This window comes from Macrotis lagotis, chromosome X (genome assembly GCF_037893015.1).
Source record: "Macrotis lagotis isolate mMagLag1 chromosome X, bilby.v1.9.chrom.fasta, whole genome shotgun sequence".
Taxonomy (NCBI): Eukaryota; Metazoa; Chordata; class Mammalia; order Peramelemorphia; family Peramelidae; genus Macrotis; species Macrotis lagotis.
Window position 1 is genome coordinate 81345846 of NC_133666.1, and position 24295 is coordinate 81370140.

Genomic DNA, 24295 nt, shown 5'->3' on the forward strand with positions numbered 1-24295 from the left:
AGAACTGGAGAGGCGGAGAGAGAGGGAGACATTCAGAGAGCTCCCACAGAGACAGACTTGATTAACTAAAGAGGAAACCTTTTCATCTGTGAGGCTCCTCAAAGGGCCCACGTAGCCTTGGGGATGGCAGCCCCTGAGCATCAGGGATCTCCTGAACCAATCTGGGAGCTAAAGAGACAAGAACAGGCAGCTGTGAAGTGGCAGTGGTAGACTAAACGGAGACATTCGTGGGCCAAACCTTCCAGACTCAGTAAAGGGGCTCCTTGAACAAGCTTGTGGAACAGGTACAGTTAGGGTTAAGTGGGACTACAGTCAAGGAAAGAGAAAAAGCTACAATATTTAGGAATAAACTTAGATGTTACCCTTCACTGGTCCTGTGATTCATATGTACCGTGCAGGTCCATGAAAATTAACCAGTCAATAAACATTTCTCATGTGCTTGCTAGGTGATAAGCACTGGTCTAAATGCGGCCGAAATAAAGAAAAAAAAACTGGAAAAAAAAAATCCCTGCCCTCAAGGAGCTTACATTCCAGTGGGGGGGGGGGGGGCGGGTAGAAAACATATTCACATATCAATATACATAGACTCTCTATCAAATGAATACAAAGGTAGTTTGGGAAGGGAGTCTTCTAGCACCTGAGGGGCCCAGAAGAACCAGGGGCACTTTTTTTGCCCCAAAGTGTTTTCCCTCTGCAAAATCCTCAAATCTGTAAGTCTAGAGGTCTATAGAGGTCCCTGAAGGAAATGGACCTCATCAGAAAGAATGTACAGTTGTTTTGACTTCAACCCAAAGTTACACAGGGAGTAATCGTATAATTCATATGAAAAAGGCTCCAAGGTCTTGGTGGACCTCCAATGATTATACCATTTAAGAGTCTCCTGAAGGAGTTGGAGATGGCTATCCTGGAGGAAAAAAAGAAGTAGCTATTTACCAGTATTTGAAAAGATTAGAAATTTCCACTAAAGGGCAGAATGAGAATCAATGGATAGAAATTTCAGAGAAGCTGATTTCAAATTCGTGATAAGAAAAAACAATCAGAAGTGTCCAACAATGGAGAGCTCACCACCTCATGAAGTAGTGAGCTCCCCATCACCGAGGAACTTCAAGCCACTGTCACATATACTGTAGAGAGGATTCCCTACAAGATCAGGGAAGTTGCATTCTCTCTGCCTTCTGAGCTGCCTTCCAAACTCTGCTTGTGTAGGTGTATGATTACTAGGTGCCACTAGATGGCAGCAGAGACTAAGAAGCAACTGCCACGGACTCCATCGAGTCGCTCACAAGATGGATCCATTCGGTCTATTAGCATCTATTAAGAATCTGTCATGTGCTGGAAACCATGCTAGGCTTTGAGAAGACTGAAAACATTTCAGCTCCGTCCTCAAGGACCTTGCATTGTCTTAGCAATCTCCTTCAGGTCACTCCCTCTCTCCTGCTTTGCTTCATCTCATTACCTTCCATGGATTCAATTAGCATCTCTTTGCTGATGATTCTCAAACCTACTTATTCAGTTCTAATAACTCAGTTGACCTCCAGTCTCCATCTTCAACTGCCCATTGGACATCGCAAAGTGAATGTCCCAATGGCATATCAGAATCAAAATATCGCAAACTAAATTCATTAGATTCCTCCCCTTTCTTTCCCCAGTTTACTGTTGAGCACATGACCATCCTCTCAGACACCCAGGATCACACCATAGGTACTGCCCTCAATTCCTCACTCTCACTTTCCCCCATATCCAATCTACTTCTGAGTTCCATTCATTTTACCTTCCCCAAATCTTTTGGGTAAGCCTTTCTCTTTCCTTGGACACTGCCCCTAGGACAGGCCTTCACCACCTCCACCCTGAACTATTGCAAGAGCCTTCTGATTGATCTCCCTGCCACAAGTCTCCCCTCATTCCAGTTCATTCTACACTTAGTTGTCAAATAGATCTTCCTAAAGCAAAGGTCTGATCGTGCTATTTCCCTACCCCCATCTCCCCATTCTATAAACTTTAGTGACTCCGTTAACTTCAGGATCAAAAATCTAATCTTTGGCTTTGAACAAGCTTACCTCTCCCTAACTACCTTTCAAGTGTTCTTACACCTTCTTCCCCTCCATGTGCCCTTCAATCCAGTGGCTAACTTGCTTTTTCTCAAACAAGGCACTCCATCTCTTGCCTCTGGCCATTTCCTTTGGTTGTCCTCTGTGCCTCAGATTCCCTCATTCCTTCATCTCCATCTCTTGGCTTCCTTTGGCTTCCTTCAAGTCCCAGTCAAAATCTGACCTTCCAAACCCACTTAGTTCTAGTGCTTTCCCTCTATTGATTATCTCCAATTTTAACTTGTTTGTATGTAGCTGTGACCATGTTGTCCTCCCCATTAGACCATAAGCTCCTTGAAGATAGGAATTATCTTTTACCTTCCTTTATATTCACAACCATTTAAAAAAGTGTCTGGCACTTAAGAAATGTTTGTTGCCTGACTAATAGAAACAACACACACACACACACACACACACACATACATATAAAATATCTACAAAGTGAAGGCAATGTCTTTGGGGATGGGAGGTCCCTGGGAACTGGGAGAATCAAACATGGAAATCATCATTTAAGAAGAAGTGGCCCTTGGACTGAGTCTTGAGGAGACCTAGGAAATCTCAGAGGTGAAGGTGATGAGGGCTGAGGCTTTTTATTTTAACTTTAATTTTTAAAAATATGAATACATGAAAAGATGATTCTATCTAAAACTCAACAAGCATGATTGACAATTTGTGTCCTAATTAAAAATGTAAGATCTTAACCACATGAAAAGATGCACTGTATATGGATTTATTATTTGCATGTGCATATATGTTCTTCACCTACAAACACAATGCGGAAGAGAGAAAATAGTATAATAAGTTGTTAATGTAATAGAAAATTTCTATTTTTGCATTTTTAGCATACAACTCGACAAAAGTTATGCAAAAGTTAGTTTTAAGCTGTTTTCTTGACAAAATCAACAATGAAATATTGAAATCATTAGTGGTCTAAAAGTCTTAGAAAATCACTTTGAATGGCACTTGAAGACAGGGCTTCTTCTAAAAGACTGCCAAATCCTACCTTGACACTTTAAAATGTTTTTAAGGTATAAAATCAATTTTCTAGACAAGTGGATCATTCTATTCAACTGCTTCCAGAGGCTATGATTGCAACTTCTGTTGTCTAGAATGAATTTATTGTATGAGTTCTGAGGCCACTGAAAGGGGGGCAGGGAAGCAAGGAGAAAAGAAAATTTGTCAGAACAGAACAGTGGATTGCTGGTAAAATTGGTGAGATGCATTCTTTGTTTCTCTTTGTACATTTTAGGTAACTGATACAACAAGCAAGTATTTTGTTGTTGCTGTTGTTGTCTTTTTTTGAGTCATGTCTGACTCTTTGTGACCCCATTTATGCATTCTTGACAGAGATACTGGAATACTTCTTCTCTAACTCATTTTACAAATGAGAAATTTGAGACAAATGGGGTAAAGTGACTTGTCCAGGGTCACACAACTAGGAAATGTCTGATGCCAGATGTGAACTTGGGTTTTCATGACTCCAGGCCTGCCAGGTGCTCTATCCACTGTAGCGTCACATAGCTGAAGGTGTTAATATTTAAGACCTTTCTTTTCAGGTGTCAGTCAACTTTCCCACCTATACTACACAAACACACACACCCTCTTCTTCCTGGTCAAGTTTCTTACCATCCCTGAAATATGTCAGACCCTTTTCCACTTCCCTGTTTTTCCTCATCTGACCACCACACCCCTTTCCTCCCCACTGCTCAGCCTGCCCTTAGGAAGCCCTCTCTGCCCTTGCCAGTCCCTACTATCTTTCCCCAAACACACACCTTCTGTAGACCTCATTACCTATCTTTACAGCTTATTAAATTCATACTCAGCATAAGCTGAATAATTTTTCCTCCGTTGCATCTAGCTGTACCCTAACTGGATTATGAGAATCTCAAGGATATATAACATGGATTTATACCTTTCCCCTGTAGACATTTAACCTGAAAAACAAGACCTTAGACTGCAATCCTCTTTGTTCTAAATTATTCTTGATGTTTCATGTGAAAATTGGTGTTCCTTACCCCAGATGTTGCACAAAGAGCTCTTAATGAAAGTGGTTCAAGGTCTTGGCCTTGGATTAAATTTGGGAAACTGTATCTAAGTACATAGAAGGGAGGAGGGCAGTGCCTGGATTGGGACCAGCTCTCTTCATACCACAGATCTTCCTGTAACAAAAGATTGACAAGAAATAGGGCTCTTTGCCTTGGAAAAGACCCAAAGTTTGCTTATGGAAGAGGGCATGGGAAGGGCTGTAGTTTGGGAGGTACTGTGAAGTGGAGCAATTTTCTGAATTTCATGGATGAAATTTCCTATAAACAAATGTGAAATTCTCTTTCTGCTCAAATTGTTCCCTAATGTAGCAATAATGCTATAATAAATACGAATGTTCAAAATGAGTAATTCAGCAGAACTGACTGCACCAAGTATGGCAAGGTTTGGATGTCAGTTTCCAACAAGTTAATCAGAGAGAGACACAAAAACTCACAGGTAAGAGGAATTCCTGACTTAATAGGATCATAGATCTGGAGATGAAAAGGACCTTAGAGGCCATCAAATCCAAACTCCTCTTGTTTTGCAGAAAAAGAAACTGGGGCAAAGATAGGGAAAGACATTTATCCAAGGTCGCAAAAGTAGCAAATGACAGAGCCTGGATTTCATTTCATAGCATATATCATAAATATATAGGGGACCTCAGAACCATCTGGTCCAACTGTCACACTTTACAGGTGAAGAAACTGAGTCAAAGAGAGGAGAAAGGTCTTGCTCAAAGTCATATATGGAATCAATGCCAGAGGCAGGATTTGAGCCCATTGAGTCTAACTTGGTCTCTGCATCTTCTACCCAATGCTCCAAATTATCTCCTATCCTCTAGGGCCAAAGAGAACAAGTCTTACTCCTTTTCTGAATAATACATGTTAAATACTGAATGTTAACAGTTATATCACACACATACACACATACACACACACATACACGCACACACATGTCTTCTCTTTTCCACATATCTCATCACCAAATTCTGCAACCCAGCTTCCAGTCACTAGACATCTCCTCTCACAGGAAACACATCTTTGATCAATTTGGAGTCTACGGATTTGGGTTCAAATTCTTACTCTGTCACTTACTAGTTATATGACTTTGGGCATTCCTCAGTTTCCTTCTTTGTAAAAAAAGAGAGGGTTAGACCTTTGAGATCCTGCTCAGTTGTACAATTGGATCTAGTGAAACTTATGGCCAATAGGGGAATAAGTCAGTTTCTAATTTCTTGTTTCCTGTAGGTTCCTGAAGCTATTCGCAAGTGTCAACGCGCTGGCATCACAGTGCGCATGGTGACTGGTGACAACATCAATACTGCACGGGCCATTGCAGCAAAATGTGGCATCATCCAACCTGGGGAAGACTTTCTGTGTTTGGAAGGGAAGGAATTCAACCGTCGCATTCGCAATGAGAAAGGAGAGGTAACTCAGAATTTCTGCCTTAGGGAGGGGGGGACCCAGTATGATCTGGAATTGCTTTGGATATGATCAAGAGATATTCACTCCTCCCTCCCCCTACACACAGACACACAACACACCACACACACACACACACACACACACACACACACATACACACACCTTATACAAACAAAGACTTGAGACTGAGGTTCATTTCACCCCCAAATATGTACTGTTGACATTTGTCATCACATTCAATAATTTCTGAGAAAAACTATCATTTGCTAAACCAAGTAACAAATGTTTGTCTACTATTTCATGACTTTAAAATATTTAGTGCAGTTAAAAGACATACCTACACATCCAACTTTTGATGAGTTAAAAAAATAAAAATAATCATTAAAAGAGTGACCTTTATTGCATTCATAAACTATAAATTAATAAGAATAAAGATATGAGCTGTTATTCAACTGACATAGAGAATTCCTTGTACATATTCATAGAGCTTAAGTGACTTGACCAGAGTCTTACATCCAATTTGTGTCAGAGGGAGGACTTGAACCCAGGGCTAACTGGACTCTGACCAATAAGCTTTTCTTTCCATTAAGCTTTTCTTTCCATCAGTGTTAAGACTAATTTAAAAGTTAGTATTGAAGTTAATGTTGAATAATAAAAAGTTCATTTTTAATGCTTTTGCTGCATTAAAAAATGTGGCCACCTTCTTATCGACTTTGTGCTTTAATAAATTATTTGTAAATGTACCAAAAGTAAATGCTGCTTGGTATCACTATCAAGTTTATTGCTCCTAAAGGCAAAATCAGAGATTCTCAACTTTGCCTAACCCCCAAGGGGATAGCATTAGCTTGTCAAAAGGGCCCAGATCATTTGCTTTTCTTTCTTCATATGTGAGTATGAATGAGAAACAGTATAATGCAGCAGAATCAGAAGTTCTAGCCTCCAGTTCAACCTCTGACCCACACAGTTATGGGACCTTGGAAAAGTCATTGTTCTCTGAGCAGCTCTCTCAGATTCAGGGATGAGGAAGGAGTTCTTAATTATATTATATTGTATTATATTAATTATATATTTTTATTGTATTATTTTTAAATTATATTATTCCCTATAGAGAGAAGGAATTCTATATCAATGAAATCTCAATCCCCCTGTCTAGCTCATATACTTATGCCTGGCTGACTCCAGAAGTTATTTGCTCCCACCAAATAAGAGTTATTTGAAAGCCAAGAGAGGGAGGAGGACTTGAGAAAGGATAGGGGACCTTGGCCAAAATGGAGATGAATGGGTTTCAAAGATCTCCTCCTGACAGCTATGCTGGTCAGACTTAGCACTGGGGTGGGGAGTTCAAGGTTCAGAGAACATTCTGGACATACCACATGACCTTCCCCCAAGGCCCTGGAGAGAGCAGACAGATGGTCCTTTTTTGCCTTCTCTCTCTTCATCCCTCTGATCTTGACATGCAGTGTTTTTTTTTCTCCATGTCTCTACTCAGTCTCGTCCTTATCTGTTTGTATTCCTCAGATCGAACAAGATCGCCTAGATAAAGTCTGGCCCAAGCTGAGGGTCCTAGCTCGGTCTTCTCCCACTGACAAACACACCTTGGTGAAAGGTAAGGCCCAGGTCCCCCTCCAACTTTGTTCTCTGCAGCCCCTTCCCCCACCTTCTATGCTATGTCCTCATTAATTTTCTAAAGCTCGTTTTTTTAAACATTTCCCATCATCCTCTACTCTGGATTGCATCTTATTGGTACCACCACATTTAGGAGAAACTGTCAATCTAAGACCTGGCTGGAGAACACCACAGCTTCCCCACACAACCACAGAAAGTCCCTTCTTCCCTAGCCTCCACGTCAGGAAATCTATAGCAGGGCCATGTCTTTTAACTTAAGGGAGACTAGCTGAGGTAGAGGATTTGGGGAGAGAAAGCGATAAAGATGAGACAGGACACTTAGCAAGAACAGCAATAACCTATCTCTCCCTTGTATATTGTGTGGGAAAAGGACTCAGAGTATGAGCACCCAGTTTTGAATCTAAGCTCTACTGCTTACTACCTGTGTGACCTTGAACAAGTCATTTCTTTTCTCTGGGCCTCACTTTTCCCATCTGAGGTCTTAGATGTGATCCTTTCCAACTCTGACATTTTATGGTCCTTAAATTTAAATACTTATGGTGGCATTGGCCTCAACAGTTCTCAGTTATTTACGTTTTGAACCTGAGGTACACCAAGTTCTGAACCTCAATATAAGTGGGCCCTGATTTAAGCAGTATTCCCCTAATAAATATCTTGTCTCAGGAGGAAAACCAGAGGTGAGTGAAGTCATAAGGATCATAGGACTCTAGCTGTAGAGCCAAAAGGGATCTTAGGGACCACTGAGTCTAACCCAATCCTTTGATTCCAGATTCAGTAGAATCTTTGAGCAGAGAAAGTTCCTTAGAGAATAGGTGATCCAGGGGTCAGTAGCATTTTAAGCAAGAACAGCCATCTTGATGACATCCAGAGCCACAATACACATCTATATTCATTGTGTATCTCTTAGTTCTTGCCAAAGAGGTCATATAACCATCCGTTCTAGTTTCTCTTGCGTCTCAGTATCATCTCTAAAATGATGATCTTAATTCCTGACCCGTGAACCTCATAAGGTCCTAATGAGGATCAGGATGTGAGTAAGCTGTGAGTGACAGTGACAGCATGAGCCGCCCCCATCATAGTATCTTCAATTTCTGCAGCCTGGCCTCATTTTGTGACTCACAATAAAGTCTGTTGTCTATATTCATAACTGAAGGGAATGCTCAACTTCAGTTATAGGCCAGTGAAAAATGTGTCATTTTTTTTCCATCCGAATTCCCTGGCCTTCCGAAGTCTATCCATGGATTCCTGCTGCAGATGGGAATTCCATAGGCCCCTGGCTAAGAAACTTTACTATCCAAGAAAAGTAGAGTGCCATTCTATTATTCCCCAAGAGAGCGTAATTCTGATCTTGTCCACTGGGTGGCAATATGCTCAAACTACAAAGCAAGTAATCCCAGCGTCTCTAACATGCATGGGCAAAAAGCCTCACCTCTGCCAAAGCTGAAGGAAGGGGTTCTGAATGGTTGGTCAAATTAAAAAAAAAAAATTAATAATCAATATGACCTGGCTCTGTATTTAACAAACTAAAAGATGATGGAATATGAAAATATGAAAGTTGTAGTCTGAACACAGCTCAGACCTCTCCTACTTCTGGACTTTTCTCTTGCAGTATGAACAGTACCCCCCATTTACCCTCCCAGCCCCATACATAGGACTCAGGCAATCAGGCAACTAAGGTTGTGTAGGTGAGTTTTTGGTTTTGTTTTGTTTCATTATGAACATTCAGGACAAAAGTTTTCAGTGCCTCCATATAAATTTCCAAACTTCCTCCCATGGGGCTTCCCAGCTTTTCCTTTGGGACTGAGAAAGGGACAGTTAGGAAGCTTTGACACCCCATGACTTGGGGAAGAGTTGTAGGTTTGTGATTGCCACCTTGAGCTTGGTTGTACCTGAAAGCAAGAGAAGACAAGAGAATACAAGAGGTCAATGGGTCTCACTCCCTACCCTTACAGCAATTGAGATTATCAAAAGCTGCTATTTCTGTCTACCTGTTCAGTTTCACCTGACCCACCTGGTCCCTGACATCTTACTCTTGAAACCTGGCTGCTGGACTGGTTTGGGTCATCTCTATAGGATTGGCTTTGGGCTGTTTCCATAAATAATAATAATAATAATAATAATAATAATAATAATAATAATAATAAACACATGCACAATATATGTGCAGGTATATATAGATATATGCTTTAAGGTTTGCAAGGGAGTTTACATATATTATCTCATGTATAACCTTGGGAGATAAACCCTATTATTATCCCCATTTTTCAGATGAGGAAACAGACAGGGAAAGGTTAAATGACTTGACTAGGGTTCCATAGCTAGAAAGTATCATAGACAGGATTTGACTATAGGTTTGCACTCTATCCACGGAACCATTAATCTCCCTATGAGGTCTTTCTTGATTCCCTTGGTAAGAGACTGCATGTTTGTCTCCAAGAACTAACTTAGCTAAATTCAGAGAGGTTCCTTCCCAGAGTGACTTCAGGAGGATGAACATTTTAATCCTGGTAGCCCTTGAAGATCTTCTCCTAAATAATAATGTACTTAGGATCTACAAGGAGATGGGACAGGAATTTTTTTTTGTAAGGCAAATGGGGTTAAGTGGCTTGCCCAAGGCCACACAGCTAGGCAATTAGTGTCTGAGACCGGACCTGAACCCAGGCACTCCTGACTCCAGGGTCAGTGCTTTGTCCACTGTGCCACCTAGCTGTCCCAAGGAATTCTTAACTTAAAGTCTGTGAACTTGGTTTTTATTTCTTTTTTTGTGGCAAGGTAATCAGAGTTAAGTGATTTGCCCAGGGTCACACAAATTGTAAATATCAAGTGTCTGAGGTCAGATTTAAACCCAGATCTTCCTGGTTCGAGGACTTGTGTTGTATCCATTGCATCACCTAACCGCCTCTGAACTTGATTTTTTTTTGCAAGGCAGATGGGGTTAAGTGGCTTGCACAGCTAGGTAATTATTAAGTGTCTGAGACCGGATTTGAACACAGGTACTCCTGACTCCAAGGGCGGTGCTTTATCCACTATGCCACCTAGCCGCCCCCGAACTTGATTTTTTAAAAAAAAAAATTTGGTAATTTCATTTCAACATAATGGATTTCCTAGTAATCCTATGAATTTTTTTTTAGTTTTTGCTAGGCAATGGGGTTAAGTGGCTTGCCCAAGGCCACACAGCTAGGTAATCATTAAGTATTTGAAGTCAGATTTGAACTCAGGTACTCCTGACTCCAGGGCTGGTGCTCTATCCACTATGCCACTTAGCTGCCCCAATCCTATGAATTTTTAACCATCTGATTTTTAACCATGCTTCTGAACTTTTAAACCATGATTATGAAAAGCTTTTACAGTGACACAAAGTTTCAGAATTCCTAATACACAAAGCACCCACACCAATAGTGAAGTTCCAAATCATTGGAGAACTAAAATGGACTATCCCCATCTAACAATCTCTTACTCTAATATAACCCACACATGTGACCCAAGAACTGGAAAGAGGAGCTTGAGGAGCTTTCATAGCCATCTTTTATTAGCACATTAGCATAATGAGTTCATCAGATTGGTTAATTGTCACCTGGGAAGGTAGGAAGAACCTGGGCTTGAGTTGATGAGGCCTAGCACTGGAAAGAGTGGAGGCGGAAAGAAAACGGAAGCAGCAATCCTGGGAGGGAGATAATAAAGTGGAAGTTAATGACTAAGAAGGAGAGGCCTAAGGGTAAGACTGTACAATGAAAAGTACTGTATCCAGACTCTACCGGTTACTACCTATGTGACCCTGGGCAAGTCCCTTCCTCTCTCTGGGCCTCAGTTTCCCCCTCAAATAATAGGATTAGACTAGATGGCACCTGAGGCCCCTTTCTAAATCTCTATCTGTACTCCTAAGTAGGGCCTCACTGTTGAGGACAGAGGGAGGGCACTAAGGAGATGAGTCAGCTTACAGACTGGATATTGTGCAAAAGTGAATGAGAACTCATTCATTTATTTTGGCTAGAAGAGGCTTGCCTAGTTACTTAAAGGGCCCCAGTGCCCACAGGGCACTGAATGAATTCAGTCCCCTCATGGATAAAGAACCTGAGGCACAGAGACAGGAAATAACTAACCTAATGTAGGAGAGCTAGTAAGTGGCAAAATTAGGACTAGAACCCCATCTCCTAAGTCCTAGTCCTGGGGACACCCCTACAATTCTCCAGTGGTTGATTGAAACATCAGGAAAGTTCAAAGAACTGTGGTTCTAAAGTGATAGGTAGGGACAACTAGGTGGCTCAGTGGATAGATCACCAACCCTAGAGTCAGGAGGACCTGAATTCAAATCTGGCCTCAGACACTTATTACTTACTAGCTGTGTGACCTTGGACAAGTCACTTAACACTATTATTTCACAAAAAAAGGTGATAGGTATCTTTGCTTCATTTCATGGCCTTCTCTTATGTGCTTCAGGGATTATCGACAGTACCATTGGGGAGCAGCGTCAAGTGGTGGCTGTGACTGGAGATGGGACCAATGATGGGCCTGCCCTGAAGAAGGCGGATGTGGGCTTTGCCATGGTAAACTTATCTCCCCAGGCTTCTTTCCCATCCCCAAGCTCATGGCCCTTCCAGTTCCATAGAAGTATCCTTTGGGAAAGTTCGACCTTAGAAACCCCATCTTGGGAAGCTGCAGCTAATTACACACACACACACACACACACACACACACACACACAAAACACTGTTCCCAGCCAGAACCCCCACGCTTTTTCCTGGTTGGTAGAAGGTTGGTCAAACTTGGAGAAGGCTCATTTTTAATGTGGCCAAGTGTAGTTAACTTTCTAATATCCAACAATGACTAAGAGACAAAAGTCAAGGAGCACTAGGCTACATACTTTAGTGAACTCAGATGACTAGATAAGAATCAATGGTCACTGTCACCTGAACCTACTGCCATAGTTGGAGCTGGCACCCTCCCTGAAGCAACTATATGTTGCTTTTATTCTTGCTTTGTCTCCTAGAGATCAAGCAAAGGGAAACCAATTCAGTGGCCCAAACTCATTCCAAATCGGTTAAGTCTAGATGAATAAAGATGTCTAACTCTCCTGACTCTTCTGCTTGTTTCTTGCCAAAATAGTCATGGGAGGCAACATTGTTCAGTCATTTTTCAGTCATGTTTGACTCTCCATGACCCCATTTGGGGTTTTCTTGGCAGACATACTGAAGTGATTTGCCATTTCCTTCTCCAGCTCATTTTCCAGATGAGGAAAATGAGGCAAACAGGGACAAATGACTTGCACATAGTATCTGAGGTCCTATTTGAACTCAGATCTTCCTAACTTCCAGCCCAACACTATTAATTGCAGTACCTCCTAGCTGCCCCAGGAGAGGCAGTATAACATAGTATAACATAATAGAAATCAAGCTAAAATAAGAAAACCTATGTTCAAATTCTGAGTTTTCAAATTTCTACTTGGATGACCTTGGGCTAACCATTTCCTCCCCTTAGGTCTCGTTTTTCCCATCTGTAAAGTGGGAAGAGGTGATTGGATGAGCTGCCTTGCTCGTTCTGAATCCTATGAAACAATGAAGGAACTACCTTGATTCTAGGAGAGGTTGCAGGCTCATGGGTTACTGAAAGATTTCTTTTTCTTCTTGTCCCCCCCACAGTTTTTAACACAGTGCTTAATAAATGATTCATTCATTTATTCATTCATACCCCCCTAATAAAGCAATACAACCACAAATAAGGTCCAAGAGTGCTGCCCTTTTTTCTCTCCTCTTTTGTTCTCCTTTCTGGTCTTGCAGCCAGCTTCCCTGCAACATCTTTTGCCCGAGTTCAACCACAAGAGAAAAAAAAAAGGTAGAAGACTGGCATAAGAAAATGGGAACCCTGGTTTCTTTTTTTTAGGCTTTTGTAAGGCAAATGGGGTTAAGTGGCTTGCCCAAGGCCACACTGCTAGGTAATGATTAAGTGTCTGAGACCGGTTTTGAACCCAGGTACTCCTGACTCCAAGGCCGGTGCTTTATCCACGATGCCACCTAGCCGCCCCAGGAATCCTGGTTTCGAGTCCCACTTTGGCTACTTATTAACTATGTGACCCTGAATTTAACCCCTTAAGTGCTCTGGACATCCAAGTTCAGCCACAGCTTTGCCGTGGATTCATGCCAAGATTTTCATGCTTTCTTCAAAGTCATACTTTTGTTATAGCCTTTAAACTGGTCAGATCAGGCCCCTTGGCAGTCCTCTTAAATGTCTTAGGATTTCACCAAGAAAGAAAATGCAATCTCCTGCCCCTTGCTTATCATACATCATTTTGCAATTGCTCTTGCCACCTTACTACTTGCTCAGACTTAGCAAAGAAAGAAGCTTCCTAATAGAATCTGTGAAACGGGCAACAGGCTAGAACATGGGCTAAATCTAATCTGATGGATGGTATATAATAAGGCTAAATGTAAAATCATACATTTGGGTTCAAATCATCAGCATCACAAGAATTGATGGAAAGATCATCGTCTGAAAAAGATGGAGGCTTAATGTTGAGGACTCAGGAGGGGAGATCTTCACTGAACTTTGCCCTGATCAAACCCAATTTCAGTTAGATCTGTACAGTATAGCTCAAGTTACTCCTTCAAGAGGCCGGTCTCTCCTGCTTCTCAGAATGAATGTATTTTGGATATGAGCTGTATTTAGAGGCAGTTAAGCACAGAAGCTACAGAGATGGCCTCAGTCAAGAAGACCTGGGTTCAGGTTCTTCTAACAACATACTAGTTGTATCATCCTTAGCAAGTTATTTTATTTAGTGCAGGAGGTGATGAACTGGCATTGGAGTCCCCAAACCTCAATAAAATCACAGGGGATGGTGGTAGAAATAAATTTTGTTGTTTAGTCTTTGTTCATGGGTTTATTGACAGAGATATACTGGAGTGGTTTGCCATTTCCTTCTCCAGCTCATTTTACAGATGAGAAAACTAAGGCAAACAGGGACACACAGCTAGAAGTGTCTGAGGCCAGATTGGAACTCAAGAAATGAGTCTTGTTTTATTTTGGGTTTTTTTGCAAGGCAGTAGGGTTAAGTGACTTGCCCAAGGTCACACAACTAGGTAATTATTAAGTGTCTGAGGCCAGATTTGAACTCAGATCCTCCTGACTCCAGGGCCAGTGCTCTATCCACTGTGCCACCTAGCTGCCACATAAATATTCTGTTTTTATTTATCTATGAACATGCAGTATCTTTCCAATAAAATGTAAGGTCCTTGGGAGCAGGAACCATCTCATAGCAAAGGGACTTATGAATTGACTGCCATGTTTTAGGTAAGACATGGATGATCCAGAGAACAGTCAGAGGAAGTTGAGCAGGATGGGGAAAGGGCCTCCTGATTGCACCCTTTGAAAAGTAGATGAAGAAGTAAGAATTAGCCTGGAGACAAAGAGGTATCTTTAGGCATTTGAAGGGCTGTCATATGGAACAGAGACTGAGCTTGCTGGGTTTGGCCCCAGAAGGCAGGACCAGGAGCCATGGGAGGAAGTTGAAAAGAGGCAAGTTGGGGCTTGATGGCAGAAAATACTTCCTGCCTTGGGTGGTTTTCCCTTCCTGGGGTTTTTCAAGCAAAGGCTGGTTTCTTACTTGTCAGCTAGGTCCTCCAGGGTGAGAAGGTGGGGCATATGGTGTATGAATGGGGCAGTGAAGTAGAAGAAAAAGTGTAGGGTGCTAAGGAAAGGACTAAAAGGTAGAGGGGAGCCAGAGCGAAGAATCTTCACATTATTACCCTTTATTCAGTGGCCAGCAAGGAGCTTGGGGCAGAGGAATGACCCAAACAGAGCTGAGCCTGAGAAAAATGCCTTTGGCTTCATAGGGAGGGTAGGTCAGACCAGAAGACTAGAGGCAGGGAGGCCAATTAGGAAGCACAGAAACCAATGGGAGTCATTTTTTCCACTTTGCAATGACTTCCCTTCCATTGATAAATTTCTTTGAGGTATTTAAAATAGGACTAGACCATAAAGCACTTTGTTTTATGGCCAGGTTTGCAGTGCTACATCACCCAACATAAAGGTCTGGGAAGAATTCTAGAGGTTATCTAGCTCAGCTGTCTATTTTACAGAGGAGATATCTGTACAATTGAGATTGCATTATTTGATGTTCCAGAATAGAAATGCAGCATCAAGCTGCCAGAGAGTTGAAAGAGTCTTGGAATCAGGAAGATCTCAGTTTGAATTTTGCCTCAGACACTTACTAGCCATGTGACCCTTACACCACTGCCTGCCTCAGTTTCCTTATTTGTAAAACAACCATTAACAGCCCCTACCTCCCAGAGCTATTATGAGGATCAAATGAGTTAAGATATGTAACATGCTTTGTAAACCTTGAAGTGCTTCTATAGAAAGGAAATCAATAACCCTATGTCGGATTTGTGGGCTCCATGCCTGTAGCAGGTACTGGATACATAAATGAATGAATGAGTAAAGGAGTCAAATAAAAGAGTAGACTTTATGGCAGCAATGATTTTGCCTTGATCAGAAAGGAAGGAAAGAACTAGGAGGTGAATGGGTCTTCTATGTGATTCTCTAGGGGATTGCAGGAACAGATGTGGCCAAGGAAGCTTCGGACATCATCCTGACTGATGACAACTTCTCCAGTATTGTCAAGGCAGTGATGTGGGGCCGAAATGTTTATGACAGCATCTCTAAGTTTCTGCAGTTCCAACTGACAGTCAATGTCGTTGCTGTGATTGTGGCCTTCACAGGAGCCTGTATTACACAGGTAAGCACTATCTTGCTGTCAGGTGAGAGTCAGTGAGTCAGCACCAACATAACTTCCTTGAGGGCCAATGAGATAGAAACAAAGCTAGTCTCCTTGGCTCAAGAGTTTTACTGTAGAGAAAGCAAGTTCTAGACAGTTTTAAACCAAAGTAGAGATGAGGATCCATAATAGACTGCTTAAAGGGAGGGTATACAAGGAATGAGAGCAGTTCTGGGGAGGCCAGGCTTACCTCTCCCAAAATGTTTCTAATGCTGAGAGGCTCTTGGGACAGGGAGACCAATGTCTATCTTTGTGGGTAGACTTGTCTTTAGCATCTGTATTATATTGTAATGAGTGAAAAACAAGGCCTTGTTAAGCATTTTGCTAGCATCATCTCTCACTCAAGCTTTCTTATGTGGTTGAAAATCAAGGAAAAGCCAGGTGATAATCACTCCCTTTCTCATGTAATTACGTTTGCTTCTCCTTTTTACCAACTCTTGGAATTGAGATGAGAGAGAAGAGAATGAGAGAGAATGAGAGAGAAGAGAGAGAAGAATGCACAGGGAGAAACAGAAAAGAGGGGTAGAATGGAATAAATTATCTCATCAAAGAGACCCAAAAAAGTTTTTATAATGAAAGGGAAGATGGGGAGGTGGGCGGGGTGGTGAGTGAACCTTTTTCTCATCAGAACTGGCTCAAATTGGGAATAATATAAACTGTGGGTACACAGGCTATTCTAACAGCCATGACACAAATCATTTCCAAGTAAACCACCACCTGGACAGTCTCAGGAGCTGGCAAGCCGCCCTTAGAGATAAAGGTGTGCCGGCGTCCTTGGGAGCTGGAGTCCTTTGAAGCTGGACATTCCGCCCCATTGACCAAGGGCACTAGACACAGCTGTGCCTTATCACCTCCTCCCTAACATACTCCCTTATCCTGTAATGCAAGACACCGCACGTACACACCGATTACACCCCTATTCCCTCATTATTCTTTGTTCTACCCTGGAAGACCTAACATTATATATGTAATAGCTAAGCAGTAATAAAATCGAGCTGGAGGCATAAGGCAGTGGTGGCTTGACTCCTTATTCTCAGCTCCCCTCTGGGAGGGAGGTTGCCGCTGTGGGCCCCAAGGAAGCAAGCCACAGCAATAAATATTCAATTGGATATAAAAATCTATCTTACCCTACTGGAAAGTAGGGGGAAAGGGATAAGAGAAGGGAATGGTAAGACAAGGGAATGGTGATAGAAGGAAGGGCGGATTGGAGGAGGCAGTAGTCAGAAGCAAACCACTTTTGAAAGGGGACAGGATAAAAGGATAAAGAATAGAATAAATGGGAGGAATAGGATGAAGGAAAATACATTTAGTAATCATAACTGAAAAAATTTTGAAGCAAGTTTTTTTCTGATAAAGGTCTTATTTCTCAAATATACCAAGAACTGAGTCAAATTTATAAAAATGAATCATCCCCAATTGATAAATGATCAAGAGATTTTTACAGTTTTCAGATAAAGTAATCAAAGCTATCTATAATCATATGAGAAAGTGCTCTAAATCTCTATTGATGGGAAGAATGCAAATTGAAACAATTCTAAGGCACTACTCCACACCTATTAGATTAGTTAATAGGATAGAAAAGGAAAATGACAAATATTGGAGAAACTTCGGGGAAAATGAGACATTAATGCACTGTTAGTGGAGTCATGAACTGATTCAACCATTCTGCAGAGCATTTTGGAACTATTTCCAAAGGACTATAAAGCATGCATGCCCTTTGACCTAGGAATACCACTACTAGGTCTATACCTTAAAAAAGGGGAAAACGTTCATGTTACAGAAATGTTTATAGCAGCTCTTTTCTGGTGGCAGGGGATTGGAAAGTAAGTGGATGAACAATTGGGGAATGGATCAACAATTTGTGCTATCTGATTGTGTTAGAATAGTATTGTGCTATAAGAAATGATGAGCAGGATACTATCAGAAAAACCTGGAAAGATTTACATGAGCTGATGCAAAGTTAAATGTACTGTGTACAAAGGAACAGCAGTACTGTGAGATAATCAGCTATGAATGACTTGGCTATTCTCAACAATACAATGGTCCAAGACAACTCTGAAGGACTAAATTTTTTTTCTGTTTTCTTTGACAATAATGAATACAGAAATGTGTTTTGCATGACTACACATGTATAATCTATATCAAATTGGTTGTCTTCTCAATGAAAGGGGGTAAAGAGGGAGAAAGGTAGAGAATTTGGAACTCAAGAGTTTTAAAAACAAATGTTTTTATTTGTAATTGGGGAAAAATAAAATATTAAATAATTTTTTACAAAACACTTTCATAACATCATCATTTTTAACTGGGTGACCTAGTGGCAGAATGGACTCAATTTTCATCAGTAGAGCTGCAATTCTTTTTTAATTTAAATTTTATTTATTTTTCCAATTACATGCAATGGTATTTTTTCAACATTTATCCATTTCCAAATTTATGAGTTCCACATTTTTCTATCACCCTTCCTTCCCCCCCCCCACCATGGAGGGAAACAGTCTGGTAAAAGTTGTACATTTGTGTTTAACATTTTCATATTAATCATTTTGTGAAAGAAGAATTAGAACTAAGGGGAAAGGAAAAAATTATAAGAAAAGAAGGAAAAACATAGAAGTTTTAAAAAAGTGAACGTAGTATACATTCAGATTCCATGGCTTTGTCCTCTGGATATGGATAGCATTGTCCATAACTGATCTCTCAGGGTTGTCCTTTATCTCTGAACTGCTGAGAGGACCTGCATCCATTAAAGTTGATCATCTCACAGTGTTATTGTTAATGTGTACAATGTTCTCTTGGTTCTCGAATAACAGTTCTTTAAAAAAAACAGAAAAACAAACAAAAGTACATGCAAAAATCATGAGTGCTAGCCTTTTCTTTTGACACTCAAATCATTTCCCAATGTGTGATGCCAATCCCCCCCTTCGCTAATTTCCTTGTACCAAAAAAAGCCAACAATATCCCAAATTGACAATAACCAAGCCAAATTCTTCCACAAAGCCACTTTGTCTAGACTCTCTCCTTTTGCTATTGTTTGGAGGTTTGAACTGATTTTTACTTAGACTTTTGAATTCCGTATCAAAAACTTTTATCTACCTCCTCCCTCAGATTGTGGCCATCAGGTGAGCAAAGAAGGAAAGTCTTTGGTAGAATGTACATCCAAGGACCCACTCAGCTCAGGAGGCTGCAGTCACTAGAGGATGTGGGGCTTGACCTGGATCTTTAAGTACAAATTAGAAGACTTTGGAGAGGAAGAGTGGAGGAGGGGGTATGATGAGCTGGAGCCCAGAGGAAGGCCAGGGTTAAGGCTGGAAAGGTTAGCCAGGGTCAGACTGTGGGGAGCCTCGGATCATCATGATCATCATTCACAGATGGTCATTGAGTAGGCACTGACTATGGAATAAGTGCCTGAATTGCCTTTCAGAGCTCTGGACATTATCCAGAGGACAATGGGTCTTGAGTAAGGCATACAAAATAAGGCTCAACATGGATTAGAAGCCATGTGGGACAGAGGAAGGGGCACTGGGCCTGGAGGCTGAGGACCAGGGTTCTTAGCCTAGATAAACAGAAAGGATGTCCACCTCCAAGATCTCGTCTATCGATTCTAGGCTATTATCATATGATCAGGGTATGATCATATGATAGGATCGATTATATGATAGAGTCCTAGATCTAGAGTTGGACTGGCTTGGAGGTCATTGAGTCCAAGCCAATCTGATTTTTCAAAGGAGGAAACTCCAGAGGAGACTCGAAGATGTGATGTTGTTGTCTTTTGTTCTCAGAGTACCCAATGACATTAGGAGGGTGACTTTCAAGTGAACTGGTTTTCTGTCTCAGAAAAAAACAATTCAACAAGCTATTATTGAACTCCCTAAAAAAATCTCCAGGGTTAGATGGATTCACAAGTGAACTCTCTCAAACTTTTAAGGATTGGTTCCAATTCTATATAAACTCTTTGGAAAAATAGGTGAAGATGGAACTCTGCCTAGCTCCTTCTATGACACCAATATGGTGCTAATAACTAAACCAGGAAGAGTCAAAACAGAGAAAAAAAATATAGACCAATTTCCCTAATGACTATGGATACAAAAATTTAAATAAAATCTTAGCAAAGTGATTGTATACAGCAAGTTATCACAGGATAATAAATTATGACCAAGCAGGATTTATCCCAGGAATACAAGGTTGATTCAATATCAGGAAAAACTTATTATAATTGACTATATCAATAACAAACCTTACAGAAATCATATGATTATCTCAATAAATTCTGAAAAGCCTTTGACAAAATACAGCACTCATTCCTACTAAAAGCATTAGAGAGTGTAGGAATAAATGAACTGTTCTTTAGAATAATAAGCAGTATCTATCTGAAACCATCAACAAGCATTATATGCAATAGGGATAAGCTAGAGGTATTCCCAATAAGATCAGGGGTGAAACAAGGGTGCCCATTATCACCACTACTATTCAATATTGTGTTAGAAATGTTAGCTTCAGCAATAAGAGAAGAAAAAGAAATTAAAGGAATTCGAATTGGGAAGGAAGAGACAAAACTCTCACTCTTTTCAGATGACATGATGGTATACCTAGAGAATCCTAAAAAAATCATCTAAAAAACTACTAGAAACAATTAGGAACTTTAGCAAAGTTGCAGGATATAAAATAAACCCACATAAATCCTCAGCATTTTGATAAATTACTAGCAAGATATATAACAGCAAGAGCTAGAGAGAGAAATTCTATTTAAAGTAACTTTAGATAATATAAAACACCTGAGATTCTACCTGCCAAGGCAGACTCAGAAACTATGAAAACAACTATAAAACACTTTTCATGCAAATAAAATCAGATTTAAAAATAACTGGGCAAACAGCAACTGCTCATGGATAGGTCAAGCTAATAGAATAAAAATGACAGTTCTACCAAAACTAAACTACCTGTTTAGTGCCCTACCAATCAAAATTCCAAAAAATCACTTTAATGAGTTAGAAAAAGTTGTAAGTAAATTCATATGGAGAAATAAAAAGTCAAGAATTTTCAGGGATTCAGTGAAAAAAAGTGCAAAAGAAGGGGCTTATCCTAACCAGATGTAAAATTGTATAAAGCATCAGTCATCAAAACTATCTGGTATTGGCTAAGAAATAGAGTGGTGGATCAGTGGAATAGACTAGGTGTAAAAGCAGGAAATGATTACAGTAATCTACTGTTTGATAAACCCAAAGAGTCCAGCTATTGGGACAAAAACTCTCTCTTCAATAAAAACTGTTGGGAAAATTGGAAGTTAGTATGGAAGAAACAAAGGATTAAACCAACACCTCACACCCTTTGCCAAGTTAAGATCAAAATGGATATAGGATCTAGATATAAAAAACAAGATTATAAGCAAACTAGAAGACCAAGGAGTAATTTATCTGTTGGATCTATGGAAAGGGAAGCAGCTTATGACCAAGGAAGAGATGGAGAACATCATTAAAAACAAACTAGATAATTCTGATTACATTAAATTGAAAAGCTTTTGTACAGACAAAACCACTGTAACCAAGATCAAAAGAAATGTAGTAAATTGGGAAACAATTTTTACAACTAGTATTTCTGACAAAGTACTCATTTCTAAAATATACAGACTGAGTTAAATTTATTTAAAAAAAAAAAGAAGCCATTCCTCAATTGACAAATGGTCGAAGGATGCAATTTACAGATGAGTAAAGCTTCCATAGTTAAATAAAAATTGCTCTAAATAATTACTGATTAGAGAAATGCAAATTAAAGCATCTCTAAGGTATCATTTCAGACCTATCATATTGGCCAATGTGACCAGAAATGACAATGTTCAATGTTGAAAGGGATGTGGGAAATATGGGACACTAATGTATTGTTGGTGGAGCTGTGAAGTGATCCAACTTTTCTGGAGAACAATCTGGAATTACGCCCAAAGGGCAACAAAAATGAGCATACCCTTTGATCCAGCAATACCACTCCTGTGTCTATCCCTGAAGAGATCATGAAAAAGGGTAAAAGCATCACCTGTACAAAAATATTCATAGCAGCCCTGTTTGTGGTGGCAAAGAACTGGAAATTAAGTGAATGTCCTTCAATTGGGGAATGGCTTAGCAAACTGTGATATATGTATGTCATAGAACACTATCGTTCTATTAGAAACCAGGAGGGGTGGGAATTCAGGGAAGCCTGGAGGGATTTGCATGAACTGATGCTGAGTGAGATGAGCAAAGCCAGAAAACCATTATACACCCTAACAGCAACATGGGGGTGGTGATCAACCTTGATGGACTTGCTCATTCCATCAGTGCAACAATCAGGGACAATTTGGGGCTGTCTGCAATGGAGAATGCCATCTGTATTCAGTGAAAGAACTGTGAAGTTTGAAGAAAGACCAAGGACTATTACCTTTGATTTTTTTTAAAAAAAAAAGTTGTCTTATGTACTAAGGATATGATTTCTCTCTCACTACATTCAATTTTGATCAATGTATACCAATGAAACAATGTAAAGACTATCAGACTGCTTTCTGTGGGGGGGGGGAAGGGAAGGTGGGGGGAAGAAGTATAAAATTCAAAACCTTACCAAAAATGATAAGTAGGAACTACTATTGTATATAATTGGAAAACAAATAAAATATTTTTTTAAAATGAACTGGATTTAAGTGATGCAGGGCTGTGCAAAATCAGCAGCCTCACTCTGTTCTCCAGTCATTGAAGTTCAGGGACAAGACAGCTCAGGATGACTGGAGATGACCCTAGGTGCAGTGGGAGACCTTGGCCTTTTTTAAGCTAAGATCTTTCCTAGGTCTGTTTGTCTGAGGCAACACCCATTCGGTGATTTTAAGGCTAGGTAAGAATTGAGACCAAAAATGGCCTAGTTTGCCTTCACAAATCAGTCTAGGAGAGAAAGACCCTCAGAGTTTCTGGCCAGAACAAATAATAGCTATTGAAGGAAAAAAGGTAGGGACAGCAATGAGGAGGTTGCAGAAGAGCCCAAGAAAGTAGATGATGGAGGTCTGGCCTTGGGGCTGCTGCCACAACTTGATGAAAAAGTACAGATGCACATGAGTATGTGTGTGCGCACATGTGCACACACGCACACATACACACATCCTAAAGCTTAGTTAAGCACTGTACCAAACCTCAAAGCAGGGAGAAATATCACCATCACACTTGTTCAAAAGAGCTATCAAGGTTTTCATTTGAACAAAATACCACTAAAATTGGGCCCAAACTAGGTGGCTTTTTTCCCCTTTTCACAAGGATCAAAACTCCCACCTGCTCAGTAGGAAAGTATTTCTGTAAGACAGTTGTCAGTGCTGTTTCTGATTCATGTCTCTGAAGACCTAGGTGGTGCCTTGATTCCCCAGGGCTAATTTCTTCCTTCCCATCTTCTCTGTCCACAGGACTCCCCTCTCAAAGCAGTCCAGATGCTCTGGGTGAATCTCATCATGGATACGTTTGCTTCGCTGGCACTGGCTACAGAACCACCCACTGAGTCCCTCCTCCTCCGAAAGCCATATGGACGAGATAAGCCCCTCATCTCCCGTACAATGATGAAGAATATTCTGGGCCATGCCATCTACCAGCTTACAGTCATTTTCACCCTTCTATTTGCAGGTAAGCTGCTTCTGCCAATGCCAGCCTGTTTGCCCAACATCCTTCCTGCCGCCAGTTGGGCTTGTGCTTACAAGTTAGCCTTGATACATGCTAAACTCCAGGGGCTGTCTGTGTATGCAAGATGTGTGATTGGCCTAGCTCAGCAGGGATGAAGTCCAAATGGGGTGAAGGTTTGCAGAAAGGCTTAAATAGAAAAAGTCGAGGTGGAATCAGGGAAGGAGATACTTTGCAAAGCTCCAGCTAGGGGAGCCTGACTCTATTAAGAGCTGGAAGTGACCTCATGAATCAGCTAGTCATATCCTCCCTTCATTTTAAAGTTGAGGGGACTGACTCCCATCCAGGTGAGGTGACTTGCCCAAGAGGCCAAATTTGATTTGAAACCTAGTTCTACTGAGACTCCAAATGCAACTTTCAGACCACTCCAACACACTGCCATCTTTAACCAAATAAAAGCTAGAGTTGGTCACAGAAAATAGATTGGACAATTTTAGTTATGTAAAATTGCTTTTATGCAAACAAAATCAATAGACCTAGAAAGGAAAGGGAAGTTTGTGTGTGTGAGGGGAACTTTGTTGAAAATTTTTTTCTGATAAAGACCTAGTATCTAAGATATATGTGTGTGTGTGTGTGTGTGTGTGTGTGTGTGTGTATAAATATATATGTGTGTATGTATATATATATATATATATATGTATTGAGAATGAGAGACACAGACAGGCAAATAGAGAGAGAATGAGTATGAGAGAGAAACCA

The 24295-nt window shown here is 40.6% G+C and overlaps 1 protein-coding gene across 3 annotated transcripts in view; it reads left to right on the top strand.

Annotated features, from left to right (window-relative positions):
- Nucleotides 1-24295, top strand: part of ATP2B3 (ATPase plasma membrane Ca2+ transporting 3) — a 99237-nt gene that overhangs the window by 52956 nt on the left and 21986 nt on the right. For all 3 annotated transcript variants that reach the window (XM_074201307.1, XM_074201305.1, XM_074201308.1), the window contains exons 11-15: nt 5360-5539; nt 7055-7142; nt 11600-11706; nt 15699-15890; nt 23329-23542. In XM_074201307.1, coding sequence (XP_074057408.1) covers nt 5360-5539; nt 7055-7142; nt 11600-11706; nt 15699-15890; nt 23329-23542 — 781 coding nt within the window. The remainder of the gene's footprint in view (nt 1-5359; nt 5540-7054; nt 7143-11599; nt 11707-15698; nt 15891-23328; nt 23543-24295) is intronic.